This window comes from Poromitra crassiceps (genome assembly GCF_964638095.1).
Source record: "Poromitra crassiceps genome assembly, chromosome: 3".
In the NCBI taxonomy this organism is placed as follows: Eukaryota; Metazoa; Chordata; class Actinopteri; order Beryciformes; family Melamphaidae; genus Poromitra; species Poromitra crassiceps.
In genome coordinates, this window is record NC_139625.1 from 75,684,315 (window position 1) to 75,709,440 (window position 25,126).

At 42.9% G+C, this 25,126-nt stretch overlaps 1 protein-coding gene across 1 annotated transcript in view; it reads right to left on the reverse strand.

The window, feature by feature from the left end:
- LOC310773728 (CLIP-associating protein 1-like) overlaps positions 1-25,126 on the reverse strand; it is a gene marked incomplete at its 5' end in the record, with an annotated part of 113,781 nt that overhangs the window by 38,491 nt on the left and 50,164 nt on the right. Inside the window, 10 exons of the mRNA XM_083633662.1 lie at positions 109-206; positions 3,355-3,411; positions 7,157-7,261; positions 8,464-8,664; positions 9,043-9,138; positions 11,369-11,395; positions 13,932-14,123; positions 16,377-16,423; positions 19,650-19,817; positions 22,598-22,675. Coding sequence (XP_083489788.1) covers positions 109-206; positions 3,355-3,411; positions 7,157-7,261; positions 8,464-8,664; positions 9,043-9,138; positions 11,369-11,395; positions 13,932-14,123; positions 16,377-16,423; positions 19,650-19,817; positions 22,598-22,675 — 1,069 coding nt within the window. The remainder of the gene's footprint in view (positions 1-108; positions 207-3,354; positions 3,412-7,156; positions 7,262-8,463; positions 8,665-9,042; positions 9,139-11,368; positions 11,396-13,931; positions 14,124-16,376; positions 16,424-19,649; positions 19,818-22,597; positions 22,676-25,126) is intronic.

A 25,126-nucleotide genomic window follows, 5' to 3' on the forward strand; every position in this document is an offset into this window, starting at 1 on the left:
AACTCTACAACAACAAACAACACAATATGAGAAAATGCATAAAATGGGTTTTTAGCTTTATGGACATCAGGGCTGAAGATTTAACCATCAAAGCAGTTGTGTCCTCACCAGGGCGTCGGCCACGGCAGCCTCCACCTCGGTGCCCGTGTTGAGGATTCTCATGGCATTGACGGAGGCGGAGATGCGGGCCTGGTGCGACAGGCGGTCTGGAGGAAACACGGACACAGGAAGAGGTCAGGGCTGGCTCTCAAAACCATTGGAGAAAAGAAGAGAGCGCTGCAAGGATACACATGGGATGAAATACCACTGTGTGGATTGGAATGTGATGCCTGGTAATGATTGCTTTCATTGGGATCCAGAAAATAAGACCAATGCATTCTTCACTGTCAAATAGTTCTGAAAATCAGTTTGTTTTTATGTCAATACATAAAACAATGCCAGATTAATGAAGGTAATTCTACTTAGAGGTGAAGAGCACTTTGGACTGTTTTTTGTGGATTCTAGCTCAATTAACCTTGACATTCATGCCCAAACCTAAGGGGACCAGACCAAACCCAACAGGTTCCGCCTGGCTCAAATGAAAATACTAACTTTATCATGGGTTGGGCTCAAAACCATGCAAAGAAAAATTTATTGGACAGTAAAATATAAGATATACGATGAACAGTGCAAATCATGCAATTCAGCATAGCTTCATCAAAATGCAAAAAATAAATACACCGTACATTTAACTGCCAACTGCACAGACAATTACAAAAGCCAAGTCTGACATTGCATAGCACAAAAAGAAGAAAACAATGTTCCACTGAAAATGAAATAAACTTGCAAAATAATACAGTTGGATGACACATGAAGTGATACAAACTTAGATGTAAGCTTTTAGGACCCCAGGAAGACTAGCTTTCACTATTGTGATAGCTAATGGGGATCCAATAAAATAAAACAATAAACAATAAGCAAAACTATCTTCACAATTGACAATCCTCTAGTTTGAGTTACAATAGAAACTCCTGTATCAATCGTATCTGTAACTGATCCTTATAAAACTATTCCTAGTGGTATTAATTGTGAAGGCTGGGGTGACGATCAGTATCACTGTGGATGGGAGAACCTTACTGTTCTACGCAGACCAAGGAAGGAAATTACCAACAGCAAATTTTGACATTAGCTGCTACGTCTGTCTGCTCTACCAGCTGCTTCTGACATTAGCTGCTACATCTGTCTGCTCTGCCAGCTGCTTCATATGTCTGCTCTACCAGCTGCTTCTGACATTAGCTACTACGTCTGTCTGCTCTACCAGCTGCTTCTGACATTAGCTGCTACATCTGTCTGCTCTGCCAGCTGCTTCATATGTCTGCTCTACCAGCTGCTTCTGACATTAGCTGCTATGTCTGTCTGCTCTGCCAGCTGCTTCATCTGTCTACTCTACCAGCTGCTGCTGACATTAGCTGCTTCATCTGTCTGCTCTACCAGCTGCTGCTGACATTAGCTGCTACATCTGTCTGCTCTACCAGCTGCTTCTGACATTAGCTGCTACATCTGTCTGCTCTACCAGCTGCTTCTGACATTAGCTGCTATGTCTGTCTGCTCTACCAGCTGCTTCTGACATTAGCTGCTACACCTGTCTGCTCTACCAGCTGCTTCTGACATTAGTTGCTATGCCTGTCTGCTCTACCAGCTGCTTCTGACATTAGCTGCTACACCTGTCTGCTCTACCAGCTGCTTCTGACATTAGCTGCTATGTCGGTCTGCTCTACCAGCTGCTTCTGACATTAGCTGCTACATCTGTCTGCTCTACCAGCTGCTTCTGACATTAGTTGCTATGCCTGTCTGCTCTACCAGCTGCTTCTGACATTAGCTGCTACACCTGTCTGCTCTACCAGCTGCTTCTGACATTAGCTGCTATGTCTGTCTGCTCTACCAGCTGCTTTGGCAGGTAAACAACCATCATTTGGAGCTTCCTTTTCCATATTAAAATTCAGCATGCCTGTTCAATTTTGGAATCCACAAACGTCCATTACCCCTGTGTTACTACCCCTGTGTTAATAGACAGAAATGTAAAGTGTCCTGCACCAGTGTGGAGCGGGCAGTAACATTCAGTCATTGTTGTTGCTAAATGGAGGAGAAAAGTGTTGCAGAGGCAGTCGTCATCACGCTGAGTGCATTAATTAATAATTTCATACTTTCCTTGACTTTGAAGAAGATTCTGTAGCATCGAAAGATTAGTCTTTGCACCTTCACTAAAAGGCAAAACTGCCCATGCGCTCTTCTGAATCTTCTCTATTTTTTATAAATAAATTGTCAAAGATTTGCACTTTTCTCACCATTTTATTTGACAAATATTGTTCTTGTTAATTGGAATAATTAATCAAGTAAATATAACTACTGTATCCTACCATGTCTCTGTACTGGCATGGGCAAAAATTGAAGCAGCCAAACTACAATCACAACACACTGCTACATTTTACACGCTGCGGTTTGTAGCTTTCGGGCTTCCATTGTAAATGAATGACTGTTGCCGTTTAGCCTTAGAAGCTCAGTGATAGGTCGATTCCAACATGACCAGCCAGTCTCCTCACAGCTGGCTGTCACCTGCCAGTGTTTGATAAAGCAGACAGACCTACCAGCCACAGTAAAAACTAACCAGTACTTTCATTTCCCACTCTGGGAGCATGCCATGACTGGACTGAGCCCAGAGTTAGAGAGAGGATGAGATGGGAGGACGTCTCCTCTTTCTCTGGGTCTATAAGGAGGGACAGACATGCAGGGGGGCACTTCAGAGAGCAGGAGAACCTAGTCAGCCAGTTAACAGTGAGCGAGAATTGAGATTTTTTTTTAACCAATATGTCAAATTAAAGTTGGATTCGTATGCCTTTGATAGATTTAACACTATGAGTAACACTTAGAGTGACTTAAGCCCAGTTTAAACCAAAGATTAATGACGAGATGAGTTGAAAGTTGCAACTACTTGCAACCAGCCCCTGCGACTTGACAATCGGAATTGCTGGCGACGCCATCAGCTGGCTGGAGTCTAGATGAGACAGGCCAGTTTACACCGCTGCAACTTTTTAAAACGGTTTCGTCTTGTTGTGAATCATTGGTGTAAACTGGGCTTTACAATGAGTGAAACAGCACAAAAGTCTTGTTTGCCATTAGTAAAGGCATGACTCTACAATGAGTGAAACAGCACAAAAGTCTTGTTTGCCATTAGTAAAGGCATGACTCAGCGCCATGATAACAAAGGTAATACATATTCCTGTAACGCTTGGATGACCATGTATTCTACTGCAATCGCTAGATGAAGGAATAGCAGCTGCATATCTGAGTCATTGTGCTTGAAAGCCCAGCGGTCACCTGAGTAGCACTCTGCGGAGGACAGGGCGCTGGTGGAGCGCGAGTGACGGCGGGTGGCTGCAGAGGGAAGGAAAGTTAGAGGTGACCTCATGTCCGCTGTACCGTCTCCACAGCGCGGCTACGAGCGCTGTCACCGCAACAAAGGGTTAACTTCGGTACCGATGCCTGTCCAAGCATCCCAGGTGTCGTCGTTAAATACAACAGCAAAAAAAAGATGATGTATGATGTACTCTCGCTTGCCAGACTCTCTCCGTACAATGGGGGAGAGTCTGGCTGCTAATACCTCCACTCTGGTATAGCGGGATGGGGGGAGGCTCTGTTTACCTTTACAACCATCCACCGAAAGTACCAAGCAGGCACAATCCAGATCTAATCGTTTTCAGCGTGTAGCAACGAGCTAGCATTGTTGATGTCGTTGTCTCACAGTGGCGTAGGCTTTTGAGATCGACTGAGATCGATTTTCTGAAAAGTTATTATTCTGAAAAAACATTTCAGAATTCTTTAAAGCGCACTGCTGTGATGGGGGAAAAAAGCCAGCTGCAGCGCTTTTCAAGAGCGGCTGCCTTTTATGCGCCTTGCAGCCGCTTCCGTTGCATTTATTAACACGTTCACTGCCAATGACGAGATATCTCGTCTTACAAAAAAAAAAAAAAAATTTGACAGTGGGACGTGGATCAACGCCCCCCACGTCTCCTATAAAAATATTGGAGCCACCGAACGTGTACAACCCATTCCACCGACCCACTAAGTGGCGACAGTGCTCTCCAGACTAGAAAAAGCAGAGCCAAAACTGCAGGGGAACGCGCGAGGAAACCATTCTCTCATACTGTAAAATGGATTGGCGAAAACGCTTTCGCTTTCGCGCATTATCGCGCTGGGAGCTGGCGGTGGGGGATTGCAAATTTGCATAATAGATTATGGGTGAAACACACTTTGAAACACGGCAGAAAGCCCACAATCGCACGCAGGCAGCTTCATTGCAGCTGAGAGCTCAACCGAAAACCCAGAAACGAACGAGCCTCATTCTCATACTGTAGGCGAAAACGCTTTCACGCTGGTGCACACGGGCGCACAACGGTGGGGGGTTCCAAAAATAGACTGGGTGGAAAACACACTTTGAAACACGCAGCATAAAGCCTAGAATCGCACAAAGCTTCATCAAAGCTCTCAAACCCAAGAAACGAGTGAGCCCCATCCACACCCGCCAGGGAGGGAGGCTGCTCACCGCTCAGACAGGCAGTAGAAACTCGCTTGTGACAAACGCTGCTGAAAGCCACCAGACACGCCCACGGAGGGAGGAGTTTGAAGGAGAGGGCGTTCAGAACTATATTGTTTAGATTTCTGATCTCTCACTGATGCCAAAAATAAATGGTTAAAGTGACTGTTCTGCCTGTTTGATTGAATTTCACAAAACTGCGATTATCTCAGCTTTCAGTCTCAGACGCTGAAACCATGCTGTACTCAACGGCTAATATCTACATAACTACTAACTCTACAAACTAACTCTTTTAGACAGAGAAAGCACACATTCTATTAGTACTTTTGTGAACTTTGTGTTCACAAAGTCCAAGCAGAAAATAATCCTCGGCTCTTGTAAAATGAGCCAGAATCCTCAAAAAAACCCTCTGGCAGAAGCTACCTACACTAAAAAAAAAAACGGCTGGCAGTGAATGTGTTAAGGAAAGGGCGCTGGGGGGGAAAAAGCTATAGACGGTTTTAACTTGACAATATAAACATTCTAAATTGAACCCCAGCTCACTTCCTGTTGCAGTGTTTGCTAGTACAATCGGACAGGACTGAAAATTCTGTGAAAACCGCCTATATGGACACACTATAGACGGTTTTCACAGAATTGTCCTGCTCTGCTTCCCTTTTTTCCCTTTTCCTGTCCATAGCAAACACTGCAACAGGAAGTGAGCTGGGGTTCAATTTAGAATGTTTTTGTTGTCAATATAAAACCGTCTATATGGACTCAATGTGGCTATTTCTTGTGAAACCAAGGAGGCATGGGTAATAATTCTTCCTTCCTTGTAGCTGCAGAATGACAGGATTAGTGTAGAAAATAGAAGAGAATCTGGACATTTGAAACAGTGAAAGGATTGCATTCAATCATAAGTACAAGCATGCAGAGAATTAGAATGGGAAAAATGTTTGCCATTTAATTTGCCAGTAATCTACAAAGACATACTGGTGTGTGGTGAGAAGAGACATTTGGCTGGACCTTAAAGTGGCACTAAGCAAGATTTTCCTGTAAAAATACACTCGTCTTATCAACCTAAAAATAAAAGTGGGGCTAAAATGGAGAAGAATTCACCACCCCCTTCACGGACACATGGTAGATTGGCACAGAGTAGCTGGCTGGATTTTCAATATGATGTACGCTGATAGCTGTTGGGCAGTGTGACAAATAGACCACTACACTTTTTAGCTAAAGATTATCAACAAATACTAGACTGAGGCCTCTATCTTCCGACAGGCGATATCCCCTAATAGCGGTTTGCGCACTGTTTGCGCGTGCCTTAAGGCACGGAAGATAGCATTCCGCCTTGCGCCGTCTACCAGGTGTTCTGCCGAGTTTTGCTCCCCCGCCGAGCAGCAAAAAAAAACATCCCCACCTCATGGGAGCTACGGTACTTGTAATGATTTATACAGAAATGTAACTGTTTCAAAGTGATATAATTGTCTGGTAGACATGACCTTCCTGATTTCTAAGTTAAAACGGCCCCGAAATATGTTGGGGATGCAATTATCGGCGCGCATGCAAATTAGAGCCGTGCCAATTCTGCCAAAAATCATCTGCGCCCCAAAATGCCTGCGCAAATGTGATTTGGGCGGTCTTAACTACCAGAATTATTCACAGGCGTGGCCAGGCAAGGCTGGGCATTACGTCAATCAAAACCAATCAGATTCCCGTCTCGCAATGGTTTGTTTGCGCGAGGCATGCAATATGCTGTAATTCTCTCCATGGGTAATAGAGTGTACTCACTCGTGCGAGGACAGAGGGAGCTTATTGACAGATCGTCTGTGGTGCCAATGACCCTTCGGGTTATGAAGGTAAATAGCCTATGTCCATTGTCCAACACGTTTTCTCAATACATTTCCCTCTTTGCGATGTGATAAAAGTTTCTCAGTGAGTTATAGTTGATTGCCTCACTGAATTATCTGCTAATACCCAATTTAAGCAGCCTAATTTGATGTCTTGGCGTGGCAAGGCTGTGCTTAATGACATATCCAAAAGGAATTCCACTTTCCACTCCGCAAATACCTCTCTGCGCTGGGAGCGCAGCCATAATCTCCATGCAGAGCACCGAGCGCAGAGAGGTATTTGCGCATAAGAGGTCCTTTTCAAAGCTCTTAGCGCAAAGTAATTGCGCGCTGCTGATGATAGGGTAATGCCATCTATCCCACATTTTAGCGCTGAAACGCCTGCTTTGGCATGGGGCAGCCAATGCCCAGTACAATTATCACAGGCATGCGCTTGTGTCCACCCTTAATTTGCATTGCGCACGGCGTTAAACGAGCGCAAACGCAAAATTGTCGCTTTTGGGAAGATAGAGCCCTGAGTCTTCAACTGCACAAAATGTGTAGTTACAGGAATATGTTTGAGCCTGAACAACAATAGTTTTCCCATACTTTTCCGGACAATCTCTGCAATTCCCAAACATTTCAAGACCTGAAAATTATCAGATATATAATCATATTGTAGTTGTGTACGTTTTCAAATCTGGAATTTCTGGAATTTGCTTTCCATAAATGTCAAAAGCTCTGCAGGGTGTTAGGCGGTCTTTAGTACCATACTCACCCAGGGGGGAGAAGCCCCTGGCGGGGCTTGTGTCACGACTGCTCTCGCGACTCGTGTCGCGGCTGCAGCCCTGACTCATGCTGGGCCGGGGGATTCGGCTCCGGGCTAACGGGGCGAGCGAGGGGCCGGAGACAGAGAGAGGAGAGAGAGAGAGAAACAGCAGCGCAGGGGAGGAGAGGTTTAGCTTGTAGCACATACAGCCAGACAGACACACACCTCTGTAGCTCTGTAGAAATGATTAGTCAGACAGGGAGAGAGGGGAAAACAGGACAGGCCTTAGGGAGTGATTAGGTGGAGTTATTAGTATGAGGAAAAGGACTAGGAAACAGGAATATTGCTCTCTTGTGGGGTCTCTTGTGGAGTCTATCTTAGTCTCTTAAATTGCATCCACGTTTCCTTCACTTGCATTTTTTTCTCGCGTCTTAGACCCTCCCACCGAGGATGCATGGAGAGATGCAAGGAAATCATGGAAATGTGTTTTTAGAGAAATAAAGCTGCTCTCGTGTATCCTCGCTTATAGCTCCTCAGAGATCCCTCCTCGGAGCAGAGAAAAGAGCTTTGGGACGACCTTCAAAATAGCTGACCAGAACGACTTCCGGTTCAAATGAGGATCGGAGGAAAGGTCAAATAAGAGACTTGGGATGCACCCTACTGTACGTGTAGACTTTGGTGTCAAGCACACATCTAAGTTGTACGTAGGTGTTTGACCAATGCAGATCCGTAGAAACAAGAATGAAGTCTCTGACACTGCAATGCTCCAAGGTTTTGCTTTAACCAGTGAGATGACCTGTAAGGCGGTGGTTTCCCAACCTTTTTTCGTATTACCCCTTGAGCTGTTCTGCCATGCCAATAGTACCCCCTCACTCTTGTGTGTTCTTTGCACCACAAATACAACACTGTGACTGGCTGCAGTGGATCAGCGGACGTACAAGTAAATCCATACATCATATATTTGTCAGTGAACTGCTGGTGTTTGGGCTTGGCCTCTTCTTTCCCTTTAGGCACCGGCTCCCCTAAACCTCAATCCACACTGACAGCAACTGGATGTTTTTCAGCCATTTGTCCATGTTTGCTAGCTAGCTGGTTTAAAAAGCTTCACTCACATGAGTTTGCTCGTGTGAATTATTCACTTCAAGTTGCGGCGCGCACGTACCATTTTAGCAATGGGCTTATGTAATGACTTGGAATATTTTGAAAATAAATTGTAATTCCTTCCATATACCCCCTGCAAGCTGCTCAAGTACCCCTCGGGGTCCTCGCACCTCTGGTTGGGAATCACCGCATAAGGGACCCTGGGCGGCTCTTACCCATGCCAGATCTGGTGGGGCTGGTCTCTCGGCTGCAGCCCTGGCTGCGCGCTGGGCCCCGGGGCCTCGTCTTGTCTGTCTGGCCGGTGGGAGTGTTGGGGGCAGCTGCGGTGGTGGCTGCCGCAGTGCCCATGGTCGGCCTGGGGATCCTGCCGTAGGTGGAGCCCAACAGTCTGCCTGGTGAACCTGACCGACTGCCAGCTGAAATATGTGGATTCACGTTCAATAAAGGGGAATTTCATTCAAGTGCACCAGTTTATATCACTGTTTGGGCCATGTTTTAATACCAATGAGAATACATGACCATAAAGAATCATATACCATGGGAATCCCATTTCAGCTCAACTTTAAGGACAATATTTCACATTATATAGGACAATTATTATTATTATTATTATTATTATTATTATTATTATTATTATTAAATGTAGATAATTTAATTCAATGCATTTTAGGGAGTCCTGTGTAGCTTAATAGGTTGACAATGACACTAGCAGGGTTAGGGGCTCCAATCCAACTAATGTCTCTAATGTCGTACAGCTTCCATCAAATGCTATGTAAGATACAGGAGCTGCTTACGTTGGGACTGGGAGACAACTTTGCCTCGACTCCGCCCCCTGCTGTCTGTCACTGACGAGCTGGGCGCTGAACTCTGTTTCCTGGTTCGCACTCGGCCTGCAAAGGGAGAGGGCGAGAGACAAGACAGAAAGAGGCAGACAGACAGAGAGAGAGAGAGAGAATGAGAGAGGAATCATCGTAGTCAAAAGTCAAAACTCTTGGTAGTGAAGTTCAATGACACTGAAATGTGAACTGTAGTTGAAAGTGAGATTTTCAAAACGCATGCAAATAAAGTGAAATTCAACCAAATTGAGAATCACCAGGAGAGGAAATCATGGCAGAGGAATTAAACAGGGTAGAGAGAGCTAAGCTGAAAGGCAGTAAAAGATAAAAACTAGCACTCAATCCGAGACCCAGTCACAAAACAAAAACATTATTGTCATCTGTAGTAGGGCTGGGCAATATATTGATATTTATATCGATATCATGATATGAGACTAGATGTCAGATTTTGGATAATGTGTGATATGGCATAAGTGTTGTCTTTTCCTGGTTTCTCCATTACAGTAAAGTGATGAACTTACTGTACGAGACTGTTCTAGCCGTTTTATTATTTGCCTTTACCGATTTAGTCTATATATCCACATTATTGAGATTATTTATCAAAAAATCTCATTGTGTAATTTTGTGAAAGCACCAAGTTACTGAAAACTGAAAACTGAGAATTTTGCCCATTCCGATTCCGATATATAGTGTATCGCCATTCAGGCTAAAAATCTCGAGATATGATTTTCGGTCCATATTGCCCAGGCCTAATCTGTAGTACTGTAGGTATTTTCTGAAGCAGACTGCACTGAAGTGTCCAGAGTCCTTCTCCTTTGCTTCTCCCTCCAGAAAACATCTTATGCGAGGTTGAGGAAAGGATACAAGGGCAGGTATGAAGAGAGCATTTCAGAAAATCGACAATCGGAATGTTATATATTTTTTCTCCGGCAAAAACCGACATAATATCTATGAATGCACCGAGCAAGAAACTGTGTGGAGATTGAATAATCTAAATTGAATAATCAGAAATAAAAATTAAGGTAGACCAGGAGACAGACAGAAAGACAGATCCTGGTATATTTCTGTTGATATCACGCAGCCCTACCGTAACTAACCAGAGACACCACAATAGATACAGAGAGAGGTATCCACATGCATGAAAGTCTAGGGAGACTGTAGGGATTTGACACAAGTTTCATATCACTGACCCCAACCGGTTTCATCCCCATTTAAAGGATAACACTGGTCTTTTTTCATGGATTTCTTACTGTCAACAAATCCTACAGTATGAAAAAAATCAACAATGCGTTTGCTCTCCTCTGGTTACTTTCCAATTGGGAAGTCTGATTGTAAGCTAAATCCCTTCAAATACAGTTCACAGAGACATAGTTTAAAATGTGAAAATCGCTAACTGTTACCACAAAAAGTCAGGCTATCAAATTTAAATTGGAACACATTCTTCATTAGGCTGGGGAGTATTTTCGGTTTGGAAAGTTGGGAAGCGCCAAGTTAAAAAGGAGAAGCCCAGTTGAGGGCAAAGTTGGGAGGCGCCAAGTTGGGGGCCAAGGAGGCCAAGTTGGGAAGCGCCAATTTAACATGCCAAGGTCAAAGGCCAGGCCAAATCGGTAAGCGCCAGCCGCGAGTTGCCGTAAGACGCTAAAGGTCAAAGGCCAGAAAAGTATAGTCAAATTATTGGTGCCCGCAAGTTGAAAGCCAGGCCAAATATAGCCCCATTTCGAGGAAAATAGACGATATACATCGGATAAATAAGAACAGTAATACTTCCGACAGGTAGAGGCAGCAATGTGCCGCAAGGCATCTAGTCTGCCGCATGCAACATGAAGAAAAAATTCGTTAGCAACCTAGCAACCAATGCTAGCAGATAGCAAGTGGTGGTTTAGCAAACTATCAGAAAATAGCCTACCTTCATATTTTATTAATGTTAGAAACACGCAACTGTATAGATACCATACATGTAAAGTGACGCTCATAACATGGCGGACCATTTAATGCTATCTAAATTCATTTAGACCCGGTCTACCACTTCTATGTCGGCAATCAGAATAGTTTAATAGTAGCACAAGGTCGGATAGGTGCATCAAAATCCTGTGTATCAGTCAACAGCTTCCAACTGTAGGACAAAGGGTACAGTACACCATGCCAAGACAGCCCATGCATACAGTATACAGTTCTATCACAGATGACCACTATTACACTACTGATTGGGGGATAACACACACCAAGGGGGCATGGAGGAGCATCACTCCCCTGTCCACATATGGAAAACACAAACACAGCTTACCCTCCGCGTTAACAGAGCACGTGCCGTCTGAGAGGGGCCCAAACGCAGGCGGCCGAGCCCAGGAGAGATACAACAGGGGTTAAGGGTCAGGGGTCAAGGGTCAGGAGGTTATACTTATTAACCAAATGGAAGAGGGGAAGGGGTGAGGGAGCAGCCAGGCTACAGCAATAATAGCTTTTGTGTGTGTATTAGCGCTGTGCAATTAATCACATTACAATTATATAATTTTGGCTTTCCACAACTCTGAAAACAAGGTAATCGCGATTAAACAATTATTATCTTTAATATATTATTTATTTTAGTTAGGGACCGTTCGTTATTTTTGGAAGGGGCCACTGGAGGGAAATAGGGGAGGGTGATGCTTTTTAAAATTTAGTCTCATGGAGGGTACACCGTTATTGATTTGAGTCCATAGAAGGGTCATACAAATCTTTTATGGATCAAATATATATTTATTTGATCTCTATTATTTTTTTGCATTTCTTTGATCCATCTATATATATATATATATATATATATATATATATACAGTATATATATTTTTTTGCCTTTCGGAATTCAGCAACTATACCCAACAACACCCCTCCTGGCCAAACTTTTTGGTATGACCCGGTGTATCGTGCTCATGGAAAGAAATAAAAGACTCAAAGCCGTCCATATAGTCTAGACTAGAAGCGACAGCTGGGAGAGAGGGAGAGAAACGTGGGGGCAAGGCACCCCAAATTCGTTGATAATAAACATGCACCGCACACTGGACAGCTGCACACTGGCTGCCTTGGCTGAATAGAGGTGAGCATTGCTTCTTTGCGAAGGAATGGAAAATGTTATTCCACTGCGCTAATTTTGAGCATAATATGCATCATAATTTAACAATTTATTTCATAGCCAGATGCGGCCTTTCTTATCTCATAGTGCAAGTCCATCTGTTTATGCGTTTTTGTCCCATGCGTGATGCCCTATTGACACTGAACATTTGTTTCACAAGCGAAAATAGTATAACATTTTGTCGGGGAGTGTCAATCATATTTTTCTAATCACTTGTGTTCAAGGAAAAATATATTTCGGTGAAGGGCTTTTTAATTCAGAGCGCTCCAAATCCCTCCAGTGACCCCCCCCCCCTTCTAAATAACGAACAGTCACTTAGCCTATTCATTTATTTATTTAACTTTTATTTTCATTTGTTTCTTTGTTTTTTCAGTTCACTTATATTCAAAGTTCAAAGACATCAAGTATTAAAAAGCCAAGTTTTTTTTAAGTACAATAAATGCATGATGAGTAATCACGTAAATAAAACAAGTGAAAGTGATATCCTAATATTATTTAGATTTGCTGCATGTCATGTTACCAACCTTTTGTGTACAGGTTATAAAATGTACAAATAATTTGCATGGTTGCATTACGCAACCAGAATTTTCCTTTGAAAATACATAAATCCCATGTAACTTTTCCATGAACTTATGAACCTGGTAATAAAGCCTGACTTCTGTCGCATACTGAGCATTACATAGAGTTGTTTTCTAGAACAGCGTTAAGACTGGGCTAGTAGGCGGGTTAAGACTGGGCTAGTAGGTAGGTTAAGACTGGGCTAGTAGGTGGCTTAAGACTGGGCTAGTAGGTGGGTTAAGACTGGGCTAGTAGGTAGGTTAAGACTGGGCTAGTAGGTGGCTTAAGACTGGGCTAGTAGGTGGGTTAAGACTGGGCTAGTAGGCGGGTTAAGACTGGGCTAGTAGGCGGGTTAAGACTGGGCTAGTAGGCGGGTTAAGACTGGGCTAGTAGGTGGGTTAAGACTGGGCTAGTAGGCGGGTTAAGACTGGGCTAGTAGGTGGGTTAAGACTGGGCTAGTAGGTGGGTTAAGACTGGGCTAGTAGGTGGGTTAAGACTGGGCTAGTAGGCGGGTTAAGACTGGGCTAGTAGGTGGGTTAAGACTGGGCTAGTAGGCGGGTTAAGACTGGGCTAGTAGGTGGGTTAAGACTGGGCTAGTAGCGGGGTTAAGACTGGGCTAGTAAGTGGGTTAAGACTGGGCTAGTAGGTGGGTTAAGACTGGGCTAGTAGGCGGGTTAAGACTGGGCTAGTAAGTGGGTTAAGACTGGGCTAGTAGGCGGGTTAAGACTGGGCTAGTAAGCACCAACAAGAAGGACAATCAAACTCATGTACTGTGCATCAGTGGCTTTGTTTCTTTGCTGTGGTCTGCTCACTTGGACAAAGGGACCTGAATGGAGCCTGTTTAAGCATTTCAACATCAATAAACCATGACCATTTTTTTTTTTTAGATATTTGGGATAATTACTGTATATAAACATATACGACCACAGCTGCCAATCTACTGGCCTCTACAAAGCATTTTACATTGTGTGCCAGATTTGATGGGAAATCTGCTGCATTGCTTTACTGCACAAAGGGACATCTTTTGCTTTATGGCACAAAATAGGAAGAGGGCGCTGTTTCTCCAAAAATCAGGAAAAGGCATGGAAGGAGTAAAAGGCTGATGTGTGATACCAAAGTTCACCTGACCGCTACATACAGCACATTGAATCAGCTGAAGCCATGGAGCGGTCTGTCTTACCTAGTGAAGCGTAGGACCCAGGGGGGAGGGCGGAGGCAGCGCTGAAGGGGGAGGATGGAGCAGCGGAGGGGACGGCCGGCATGCGCGTGCGGGCACTGGCCGCTGCGTTGACGTCCACGTCACTGCGAGAGCGCTGCAGAGAGCCAGGCAAGGTGGCTGCAGCGGGCGGCCTGCCCGAGTGGGAGGCTTTGGCTAGAGGGCCACACAGAGACGGACAAGGACACTCAGCACTCTCTTTTTACAGCTATAATCATACTGTTAAATGGTTTGACGTGTTCGAATAATGTTCCATACTTAAAGCAGCAATAGGAAAGATTATTTTGTCAAAATGCACACTGTCTGATCAGTGTAAATCACAGTGTGTCCATTAATTGAGGCTCTAGTCTGTAGATTTGCCTCCTAGTGATTGTAAAGCAGCATTCTCACATTCACAGACATGAAATCTAATGACTTTTCAATAAATAATATCACTGTTATTCTATATATTCTCTATACCTATAGAGATACTGGTTTCTTTCAAAAATTAATATGTTTTAACTATTCTAACAGTCCTTCTACAGTGAAGTGGTGTGTGTTGGAAATAAATATGTTTTAACTATTCTAACAGTCCTTCTACAGTGAAGCGGTCTGTGTTGGAAGTGAATATGTTTTAACTATTCTAACAGTCCTTATACAGTGAAGCGGTCTGTGTTGGAAATTAATATGTTTTAACTATTCTAACAGTCCTTATACAGTGAAGCGGTCTGTGTTGGAAGTGAATATGTTTTAACTATTCTAACAGTCCTTCTATAGTGAAGCGGTCTGTGTTGGAAATGAATATGTTTTAACTATTCTAACAGTCCTTCTACAGTGAAGCATTGTGTGTGTTGGATGTGAATATGTTTTAACTATTCTAACAGTCCTTCTACAGTGAAGCGTTGTGTGTGTTGGATGTGAACATGTTTTAACTATTCTAACAGTCCTTCTACAGTGAAGCGGTGTGTGTTGGAAGTGAATATGTTTTAACTATTCTAACAGTCCTTCTACAGTGAAGTGGTGTGTGTTGGAAGTGAATATGTTTTAACTATTCTAACAGTCCTTCTACAGTGAAGTGGTGTGTGTTGGAAGTGAATATGTTTTAACTATTCTAACAGTCCTTCTACAGTGAAGTGGTGTGTGTTGGAAGTGAATATGTTTTAACTATTCTAACAGTCCTTCTACAGTGAAGCGGTCTGTGTTGGAAGTGAATATGTTTTAACTATTCTAACAGTCCTTATACAGTGAAGCGGTCTGTGTTGGAAATTAATATGTTTTAACTATTCTAACAGTCCTTATACAGTGAAGCGGTCTGTGTTGGAAGTGAATATGTTTTAACTATTCTAACAGTCCTTCTATAGTGAAGCGGTCTGTGTTGGAAATTAATATGTTTTAACTATTCTAACAGTCCTACAGTGAAGCATTGTGTGTGTTGGATGTGAATATGTTTTAACTATTCTAACAGTCCTTCTACAGTGAAGCATTGTGTGTGTTGGATGTGAACATGTTTTAACTATTCTAACAGTCCTTCTACAGTGAAGCGGTGTGTGTTGGAAGTGAATATGTTTTAACTATTCTAACAGTCCTTCTACAGTGAAGCGGTGTGTGTTGGAAGTGAATATGTTTTAACTATTCTAACAGTCCTTCTACAGTGAAGCGTTGTGTGTGTTGGATGTGAATATGTTTGAACTATTCTAACAGTCCTTCTACAGTGAAGTGGTGTGTGTTGGAAGTGAATATGTTTTAACTATTCTAACAGTCCTTCTACAGTGAAGCGGTGTGTGTTGGATGTGAATATGTTTTAACTATTCTAACAGTCCTTCTACAGTGAAGTGGTGTGTGTTGGAAGTGAATATGTTTTAACTATTCTAACAGTCCTTCTACAGTGAAGCGGTGTGTGTTGGAAGTGAATATGTTTTAACTATTCTAACAGTCCTTATACAGTGAAGCGTTGTGTGTGTTGGATGTGAATATGTTTTAACTATTCTAACAGTCCTTCTACAGTGAAGCGGTGTGTGTTGGAAGTGAATATGTTTTAACTATTCTAACAGTCCTACAGTGAAGCGGTGTGTGTTGGAAGTGAATATGTTTTAACTATTCTAACAGTCCTTCTACAGTGAAGCGTTGTGTGTGTTGGAAGTGAATATGGTTTAACTATTATAACAGTCCTTCTACAGTGAAGCGTTGTGTGTGTTGGATGTGAATATGTTTTAACTATTCTAACAGTCCTTCTACAGTGAAGCGGTCTGTGTTGGAAGTGAATATGTTTTAACTATTCTAACAGTCCTTCTACAGTGAAGCGGTGTGTGTTGGATGTGAATATGTTTTAACTATTCTAACAGTCCTTCTACAGTGAAGCGGTGTGTGTTGGAAGTGAATATGTTTTAACTATTCTAACAGTCCTTCTACAGTGAAGTGGTGTGTCCTTACATCTGGCCATGCTTCCTCCAACACTACTTTTTATGGTTAGGGGTCGGCTGTGGAGACACAAAACAATCAGTCAGACAAGACTAGAAAAAGTAAAACAACAAAACAGAGCATGGGTTGTGGTATAGTGAGTATAAAATGAAGATAGATCAATAACATTACAACTTACAGATTGGGCTTATGAAACCCTTTCAAACCCCCATGGATAATGTCAGAAATATCATTGCCATCAAGCTACATCTATTTAAGTTCCTGAACAGTTGACCTTTTAGAGATGCAAGATTTTCATCGCACAGATTTCCTGTGACCTCCTTGTTCAATCTTGTATGTCTTTAGAAAGGTCCACCGACTGAAACGCAGACTGATGAACACACAATCAATCCATCAATCAGCAGCTCACCTCCCCCACAGTGCCGTGGAATAATGCGACACAAAACATCAATACAGTGGTTGTTAGACTGAGACAAATGGCACATGGATCAATAGTCCACCAAAGCTACTGCAGCCTTCAGAGCCAGAAAGACTGTGGCCCCTATCTTCCGACAGGCGCTATCCCCTAATAGTGCTTGCGCACTTGTTTCCGCGTGCCTTAAGTCACGGAAGATAGCATTCCGCCTTGCGCCGTCCACCAGGTGTTCTGCCGAGTTTTTCTCCCCCGCCCAGCAGAGAGAAAAAAGCATCCCCACCTCACGGGAGCATACTTGTAATGATTTATACAGAAATGTAACTGTTTCAAAGTGATATAATTGTCTGGTAGACGTGACCTCCCTGATTTCTAAGTTAAAACAGCCCCGAAATATGTTGGTGATGCAATTCTCGGCCGGGATACGGAAAGGTTCAAGGCACCTGTCGCAAGCGCAAATTAGAGCCATGCCAAAATCCTCTGCGCCCCAAAATGCCTGCGCAAACGGGATTTGGGCGGTCTTAACTACCAGAATTATTCACAGGCGTGGCCAGGCAAGGCTGGGCATTACGTCAATCAAAACCAATCAGATTCCCATCTCGCAATGGCTGTTTGCACGAGGCTGCCTCGCCGAGGCATGCAATATGCTGTAATTCTCTCATGCGTAATAGAGTGTACTCACTCGTGCGAGGACAGAGAGAGCGTATTGACAGATCGTCTGTGGTGCCAACGACCCTCCGGGTGGTTATGAAGGTAAATAGCCTATGTCCATTGTCCAACAAGTTTTCTCAATTCATTTCCTCTTTGCGATGTGATAAAAGTTTCTCAGTGAGTTGTAGTTGATTGCCTCACTGAATTATCTGCTAATACCCAATTTTAGCAGCATAGTTTGATGTCTAGGCTGTGCGTAATGACATCTCCAAAAGGACTTCTACTTTGCACTGCGCTGCACGGAGATTACAGGTACGCTCCGAGAGCGCGAGGTATTTGCGCGTAAAAGGTCCTTTTCAAAGCTCTTAGCGCAAAGTAATTGCGCGCTGCTGACGATAGGGTAATGCCATCTATCAATCAATCACCACATTTTAGCGCTGAAACGCCTGCTTTGGCTTGTGGCAGCCAATGCCCAGTACAATTATCACAGGCATGCGCTTGCATTGCGCATGGCGTTAAACAAGCGCAAACGCTAAATTAGCGCTTTTGGGAAGATAGAGGCCTGTGTCATCAAGGTAGATGAGAAACAACAGGAAAGGTAAGAGAGGGATGAGAAAGACAGAAGAGTGAATGTGATGGTAGCACTCTGCATAAACTTGTTTTGTCTGAAGCAGTGTGTAATCATTTTGTAATGTGTTTTTACTTGATTCTATGTCTCTGATGATGTCACCTATGACATCATCAGTGATGTGACTCACTGAAACAAACAGAGCCCACTTACTTCCTTATTATATATATATACACACACATATATATACCCATATATACATACATACATACATACATACATACATACATACATACTGTACATACATACATACACATAAACATCTAAATGAGCTAAAGTTTAAGATTTGTTGACGTTTGAAAACAATACGATACATTTTTCTCCTAAAACTTGGCCAGGGATTCTCTACAGCAGCATAGCAACCTTGTTTGGGACGTGGGAAAAATAGCTTTCCCGTCTGAGAACAATGGCATCATTCTCTTGTGATTTGGAAATTGCAGTGGTCAATAATCTGATTTAGATATTTATTTTCATTTAATTGTGTCTAGGAGGAATTTCATGCATCTGAAAAGTTTGGAAATCAAACGCCAAAGCCATGCAGAACTGAAGCTTGCCTTGAAGCAGACTCAAGCTGATCTGACGCCAAAGCGGTCACACCAGAAACAATCTCTTTTCCTCAGCGGCCGGCTTGGAGCTGCTGCTCCGGCCCCTCCCACCCCTCACAGGCCCCTCCCACCCCTCCCAAATTGCATTGACTGCCTGCCTGGCAGCTCGGGATCAGCGCGCGGCATGCTTGGAAAATAGAACAGAAGCTGAAACTATTGAATCAACATGGCTTTGGCATGCCGTCAGCGTGGTGTGGCGTGCGGCCGGTGTGAACGGACTCGCCTGTTAACAAGGACGCTGAATTTAAACAGCGTGGCTTTGGCGTGGCTTTGGCATATGGTGTGAACATGCACTTACTCTGAAAAAATGACTGCTGGCCTGAAAGTTGGGCACATTATGCTTGACCATGTAAGTTATAAGTATCTAAAGACCTTTTCTGGCAAAAAAAGGGGGGGGGGGAGTAAGATTTTTTTTTTTTTTTTTTATAATACTGATGATAATCATCTCTATCCACTAGGCCAGTGGTTCTCAAAGTGGGGTCTGGGGACCTCCAGGGGTCCTTGAGGGGGTTCCAGCGGGTCCCCAGCAAAACAGATGATAATTTATATTCACTATAATACCATCCATAAGTAAGACAATCACAGAATGTATGACATATGTCCATATGTCATATGGTCATGGATTCCATACACTTTCTGTAATAAAACATCTAAAAACGGAAATCTTATCAGCTGGGGGATCTGGGACAAAATCTTATCAGATACGGGGGTCTGTGGTCCAATTTGTGTAAGTTTAGTGGTCCTTGACTAGGCCACCCAACCAATATTTGTGCCCCCCCCCCCCCTATATATATATATGTGTGTATATGTATATGTATACCGTATGTATATGTGTATATATATATATATATGTGTATATATATATGTGTGTATATATATATATATATATATATTTATATATATATATATATATATTTGAATGATTATCCTTCATATGCTCCCTAATCAATCAGTCTATCAATGTAAAAAGGGAAGTGTGCATGTCTCACTTGAGGCTCTCCTGGGAGGAGGAGGAGGAGCGGTCGGAGGCGGGCAGGGACATCACGCTATCTCCGCTCCTCAGGTGCGCCTGCAGGGCCTTCTGATAGGATGACTCCAGGCCCTGGAACAGAAGCTCCGCCTCCCGGTTGAAGTGGCCGTGGAAACTCCAGTAACACCTGCAACGGCAAGCCGAATGGCCCAAAACAAGCATCAGCACGTTTGCCATTTAGCAAATAAGCTGATGCGCTTATCGAGAGTGAGCACCTGACTTCAGGACATCTGTTTGGTGATGCATTGGATGTCCTTAGGATAACAACTGTGACCTTTCGATGATGGGATGGACTCTCTAACCCGGTGGTGTCAAACTCATTTTAGTTCACGGGTTCACATTTTAAGAACACGTTTTCACGTAGAGTTATCTCAGCTACCATGAAACAAAACTAGAATGACCGCAACGCGGACTTATGCCTCCGCCATTAGTTCATTCTTGAGTCCAAATCGCCATTTGAGGCAAATTGGAAGAAATTCCGTCAAGGCGCTCCTGAGATGTTGTGATACAGAGCTTGGAAATTGGGTTTGTGAGGTCACAGTGACCTTGAACTTTGACGACCAAAATGTAATCAGTTCATCCTTGAGTCCAAGTGGACGTTTGAGGCAAATTCGAAGAAATTCCATCAAGACATTCCTGAGATATCGTGTTAACAAGCTTGAAAATGGCATTTGAGAGGTCACAGTGACCTTGACCTTTGATAACCAAAATGGAAACAGTTCATCCTTGCGTCCAAGTCGATGTTTGAGCCAAATCAGAAGAAATCCTATCAAGCCGTTCTTGAGATATTGCGTTAACCAACTTGAGAATGGCGTTCGTGAGGTCACAGTGACCTTGAAGTTTGACCACCAAAATGTAATCAGTTCATCCTTGAGTACAAGTCGATGTTTGAGACAAGTTTGATTAAATTCCGTCAAGGCATTCCTGAGATGTTGCACTAACAAGCTTGAAAATGGCGTTCGAGAGGTCACGGTGACCTTGGCCTTTGACCTTTGACCACCAAAATCTAATCAGTTCATCCTTGAGTCCAAGTCGATGTTTGAGACAAGTTTGATTAAATTCCGTCAAGGCATTCCTGAGATATCGCGTTAACAAGCTTGAAAATGGCATTCGAGAGGTCAGTGACCTTGACCTTTGACCACCAAAATCTAATCAGATCATCCTTGAGTCTAAGTCGATGTTTGAGGCAAATTTGATGAAATTCCGTCAAGGCGTTCCTCAGATATCGCGTTAACGAATAACGCATATTAAATTCATATAAATCAGATTTCCTACCAGATTGAATCGCATCAAATGTGCATATAGCCAGCTATTGTTGCTCTGCAAATTTGCTGCTAGGACCTTCATCATATATTGGATTTTCCACCATTTTGAGTTTCTTGAAAAACGATTTCTCCCTAAGGCTTTTACTGTTTTTTTGTTTTGTTTGTTTGTTTTTACTGTCGGGGCTAAGGCTGACTAAATGATTTGTACAATCCAGCAATATGGGGTGCTAGAAATGCCAAAAAGGCCCTACAAAATATATCTGCATTGTTCCATAACGGAGTTCAAACTTGGTCCTTTACATTTGAATAGTTTTGAGTGATTGGTTGGAGAGGGTGACTGCATCATTCATACTGGATAAACACACTGTTGCCTTGTTTCCACTATGTTTTATGCACAGTTTAATTCAACACAGGAACACTAGAAGCCAGTTGGCAAAGCTCCAAACACACGGCACACTTTCAGAGGGTGATGGCGGTGATGATGTCATCACAGCTGGGTGTTGCATAGGCCTGTTTGGTATTCCGATGGGAAATCAAAGAGTATTGATTTGATTCTGTATGGATACAGGACGATACTGATACTGCATCATACACAGAGTAGGCCCAGTATGGGTAAGTAGGGCTGCACGATATTGGAAAAAACTGACATTGCAATATCTTTTGTTTCTGCGATATACTGTATACTGCGATATGAAAACATACAGGAATTTTCACCAAATGACGAGTAGCTATCAAGCCTTGCCCCTTTAAGAAGGTGGCCTGGGTATTAAACTGCCCTGGTGACATAGTAGTAGCTTGTTAGCAGCTATGAGCCAGGCTAAGCTAAAATAGGCCAATGCCTCGAACACACCAGAAACGTCTCCATCACGGCACGTCACGGAAGCGTTGAGCAGGAGCCTGGCCATTCACACCAGAAGCACTCTGTTTTGCTCTGCGAAGGCTCCACGCCAGTCACAACTTGTACTGACGTCATGCCTGGCTGCACTCGGCCGCTCGCGCCTATCATCAAAAAGAGACCAGAGGTATAAATTCTCGCTGCAGGACGCGAGACGGACGCGACGCACCGCAGCCGGTGTGATCGGTCTTCCCTGTTAAAAAGGACACCGAAATCAAACTGTCTCCGTGACGTGACGCTTCCCCGCCGTAAGACAACACCAGAGCAAATGATGTTATATCAGACAGACTTCTCGTACATTAGTCATGGAAAATGAGATCCATGCAAATTTTTCATTTGTATCAAGCAGCAAAAAAGTTGTACGATGACGTGTTAATTTGCCTTATTGACATGCACATCCTGCGATGTGATTATTATTATTTCTTGATTGATTGAAAAGATTTATTTCAAACAGTTAAAACAATACATAAAACAATCAAGTAAAAAACAGGAATAAAACCAATAACAACCAAGAAACTAAGTACGGTAAACTCCATTAGAAAACTGTTTGAAAAGGGGCAGGAAGAAGCCGAGGCTTATCGAGTCCTGCCCCCAAGGCATCCATAACTATATTAAATATCCGTATCCATATAAACACATGCATATGCATGAGCAGTGTGATGACGATGCTGAAACGATATATTGTGCAGCCCTAAGTACAACACAGTGCTGGTCTGAAGCAATGGTAAAGCTAACTGTGTGACTTACTTTCTGGCCACGGAGCGGGCCTCAGAGTCTGCGTCATGGACTCCTTTCTTGATGGTCTCCATTAAAACAGTTCCATGTCTAGAGAGAAAAGAAAGAGGAAACCGCTTCTAAATGAAATCATTGATTTAACAGTGGTGTGCCAGGGGCCAGGGGCTCAGACCCGGGTCGCGTCTTGTCCGTGCTCACTAGACTACTGCTCAATGCCGGACTGGAACAGTGAATCAGTATTGGAGAACTTCCCCAAAATCAATACCCAGGAGGAGCCATGTGTAACACGAGAGAAATTAAATAATCCAAGTCTGGATTATTTTTTAAAGCATGGAGTGGTTTGGCCCCTCGCCGCATTATCTATCTTTTAACTAAGCCAGAGGTCCAATCTGTTTTACTGTCTAGACTGAAGAGCAAAGCGGCCTGGCAAGCTCAATCAGGTCAGTTATTTTAATATCATTTAAGCTTGCATCCTGTAATTTTTATTTTTTTTATTTTACCAACTAATCTACAGTTAGTGCTTTGCAAACGGTTAAAAACGCTAAATTATTGTTAGAGAAAATGTCATCAGACTCACACACTATAGTTCAGTATCCCCCCCTTAAAGCTTTTAGTTATTAATTTAAATACAAACACACATAATATATATCCTCATACACATACGTACTCTCAAAATCCACACACATTTAGTCTGACGTCCTGTCCATTCTGTGACCCCATGTCTTTGCCTGCAATGAGACTGCTACTCTTTAGAACACCAAACATGATGGTGTCTTTATCTGTCATTGACGTCTTTCTTTATTCAGCAGTACTAGGATAACAGCTCCTCTCTTTTAACTGTATTTAAGCCCTGGCCTCTGTCTCCACACTATCTCTGATGTTTTCATCCCACACAATGTAATCTCTGTGCCACAACTCTGTGCCTCTGTCAACTTATCTATGATGATGTCAGCTCTCCGTATCTCTGTATGCGTCATCATCATTGCACCTTATAAAACACTAGTAAACATTGTGTTTTCAGGAAGAGTAAAACTTATAAAGGCACCATTAAAACTCACTCATCAGTCAGACAGAACGTATTCAACTAGCAGATAGTATTAGTTATATCCTCACCTAACACTCGTGTGATCATATAAGGTGTTCTAAGGAGTAGCAGTCTCATTGCAGGCAAAGACATGAGGTCACAGGATGGACAGGACGTGAAACGTGTGTGAATTTTGAGAGTACAGTACTGTATGTGTATGAGGATATATTATGTTCTTCCTACAGACAAAAGGCTGCAGTATGGGCTCCAAAGCCTCTCTATCTATTGCAAATCTATATGTGGGACTATTTGAACATGACTTTGTCCTAAATCCAGTCCAGAATCCCTTTTTCCCTCAAATTAAATTGTGAAGGAGATTCATTGATGATATAATTTGTTTTGTTTTTGGTCAGGAGATGAGAAGTCTGAGTCTCTACTAGAATTCCATCAACTATTAAATTCAAAGAACCAACATCTTAAATTTACAATGGAACATGATCAAAAATAAATACATTTCTTGGACATCACCATTAAGAGAGATCATGGAGAAATCCACACTGATATCTATAAGAAACCTACAGCCAAAAACGCCCTACTGAGAGCAGATAGCTTCCATCCATCTCCACTCAAAAACAGTCTCCCTATAAGCCAATTCCACCGACTAAGGCGAATATGTAGCTCAGAAGAATCCTATAAGGAACAGAGCAAACAACTAAAGGAGAAACTAAGGGACCGTGGACCCCATTCATTGTATCCTGCGCTACTCCTCTCAAGCAAATTAATTTCATAATATCATCAAAAAACACTGGCATATCCTGAATGCAGACGCATCTTTGGGCAACATTTTCAGATCCCCTCCACGCATGACCTACAGACGAGCCTCTAACGTAGGCGATATGGTAATCCAGTAATCCACTCAGACTTGTCACCTAAAAAACCTCACACCTTCCTGGACAATCTGCAAGGCCATTTCAGATGCAACTCGTGTACTCAATGCAACTTCACAACAACAAGCACCCACTTCAACCACCCACAGAATGCCAAAGCCATAAAAATTAAAGGGAAGATCACATGTTCCACCACCAGTGTGATTTACATGCTTAAATGCCCCTGTGGACTAGGTTATGTGGTTATCTTTTCCAGATCTTAAAATGCCTCTATATTTTTTTTCTTTTTGATTTGTGCAACACAAATTGGTGCAACATATTGTTGCAATATTATGCAGTGATATTTATTGTGACAAATAATCTCTTACACAGGTGATGTAAAGAGCCCTGTTGCAAGACATCTTAATGAACTAAACCATCCTGTGGCTTCTCTGTGCTACACACGTAACGAACAAGTTCTCCCACAAAGAAGAAAAGGAGACACGGAAATACGTCTTTTCCAACGAGAACTTTACTGGATTTTCTATCTACAGACAAGGGCCCCCCGAGGCCTTAATGAAGACATCTCCATCAAACCCTTTCTATAATTGATCAAGTATGGGCTTAGAAGACTGTATACCTTTTGCCTCT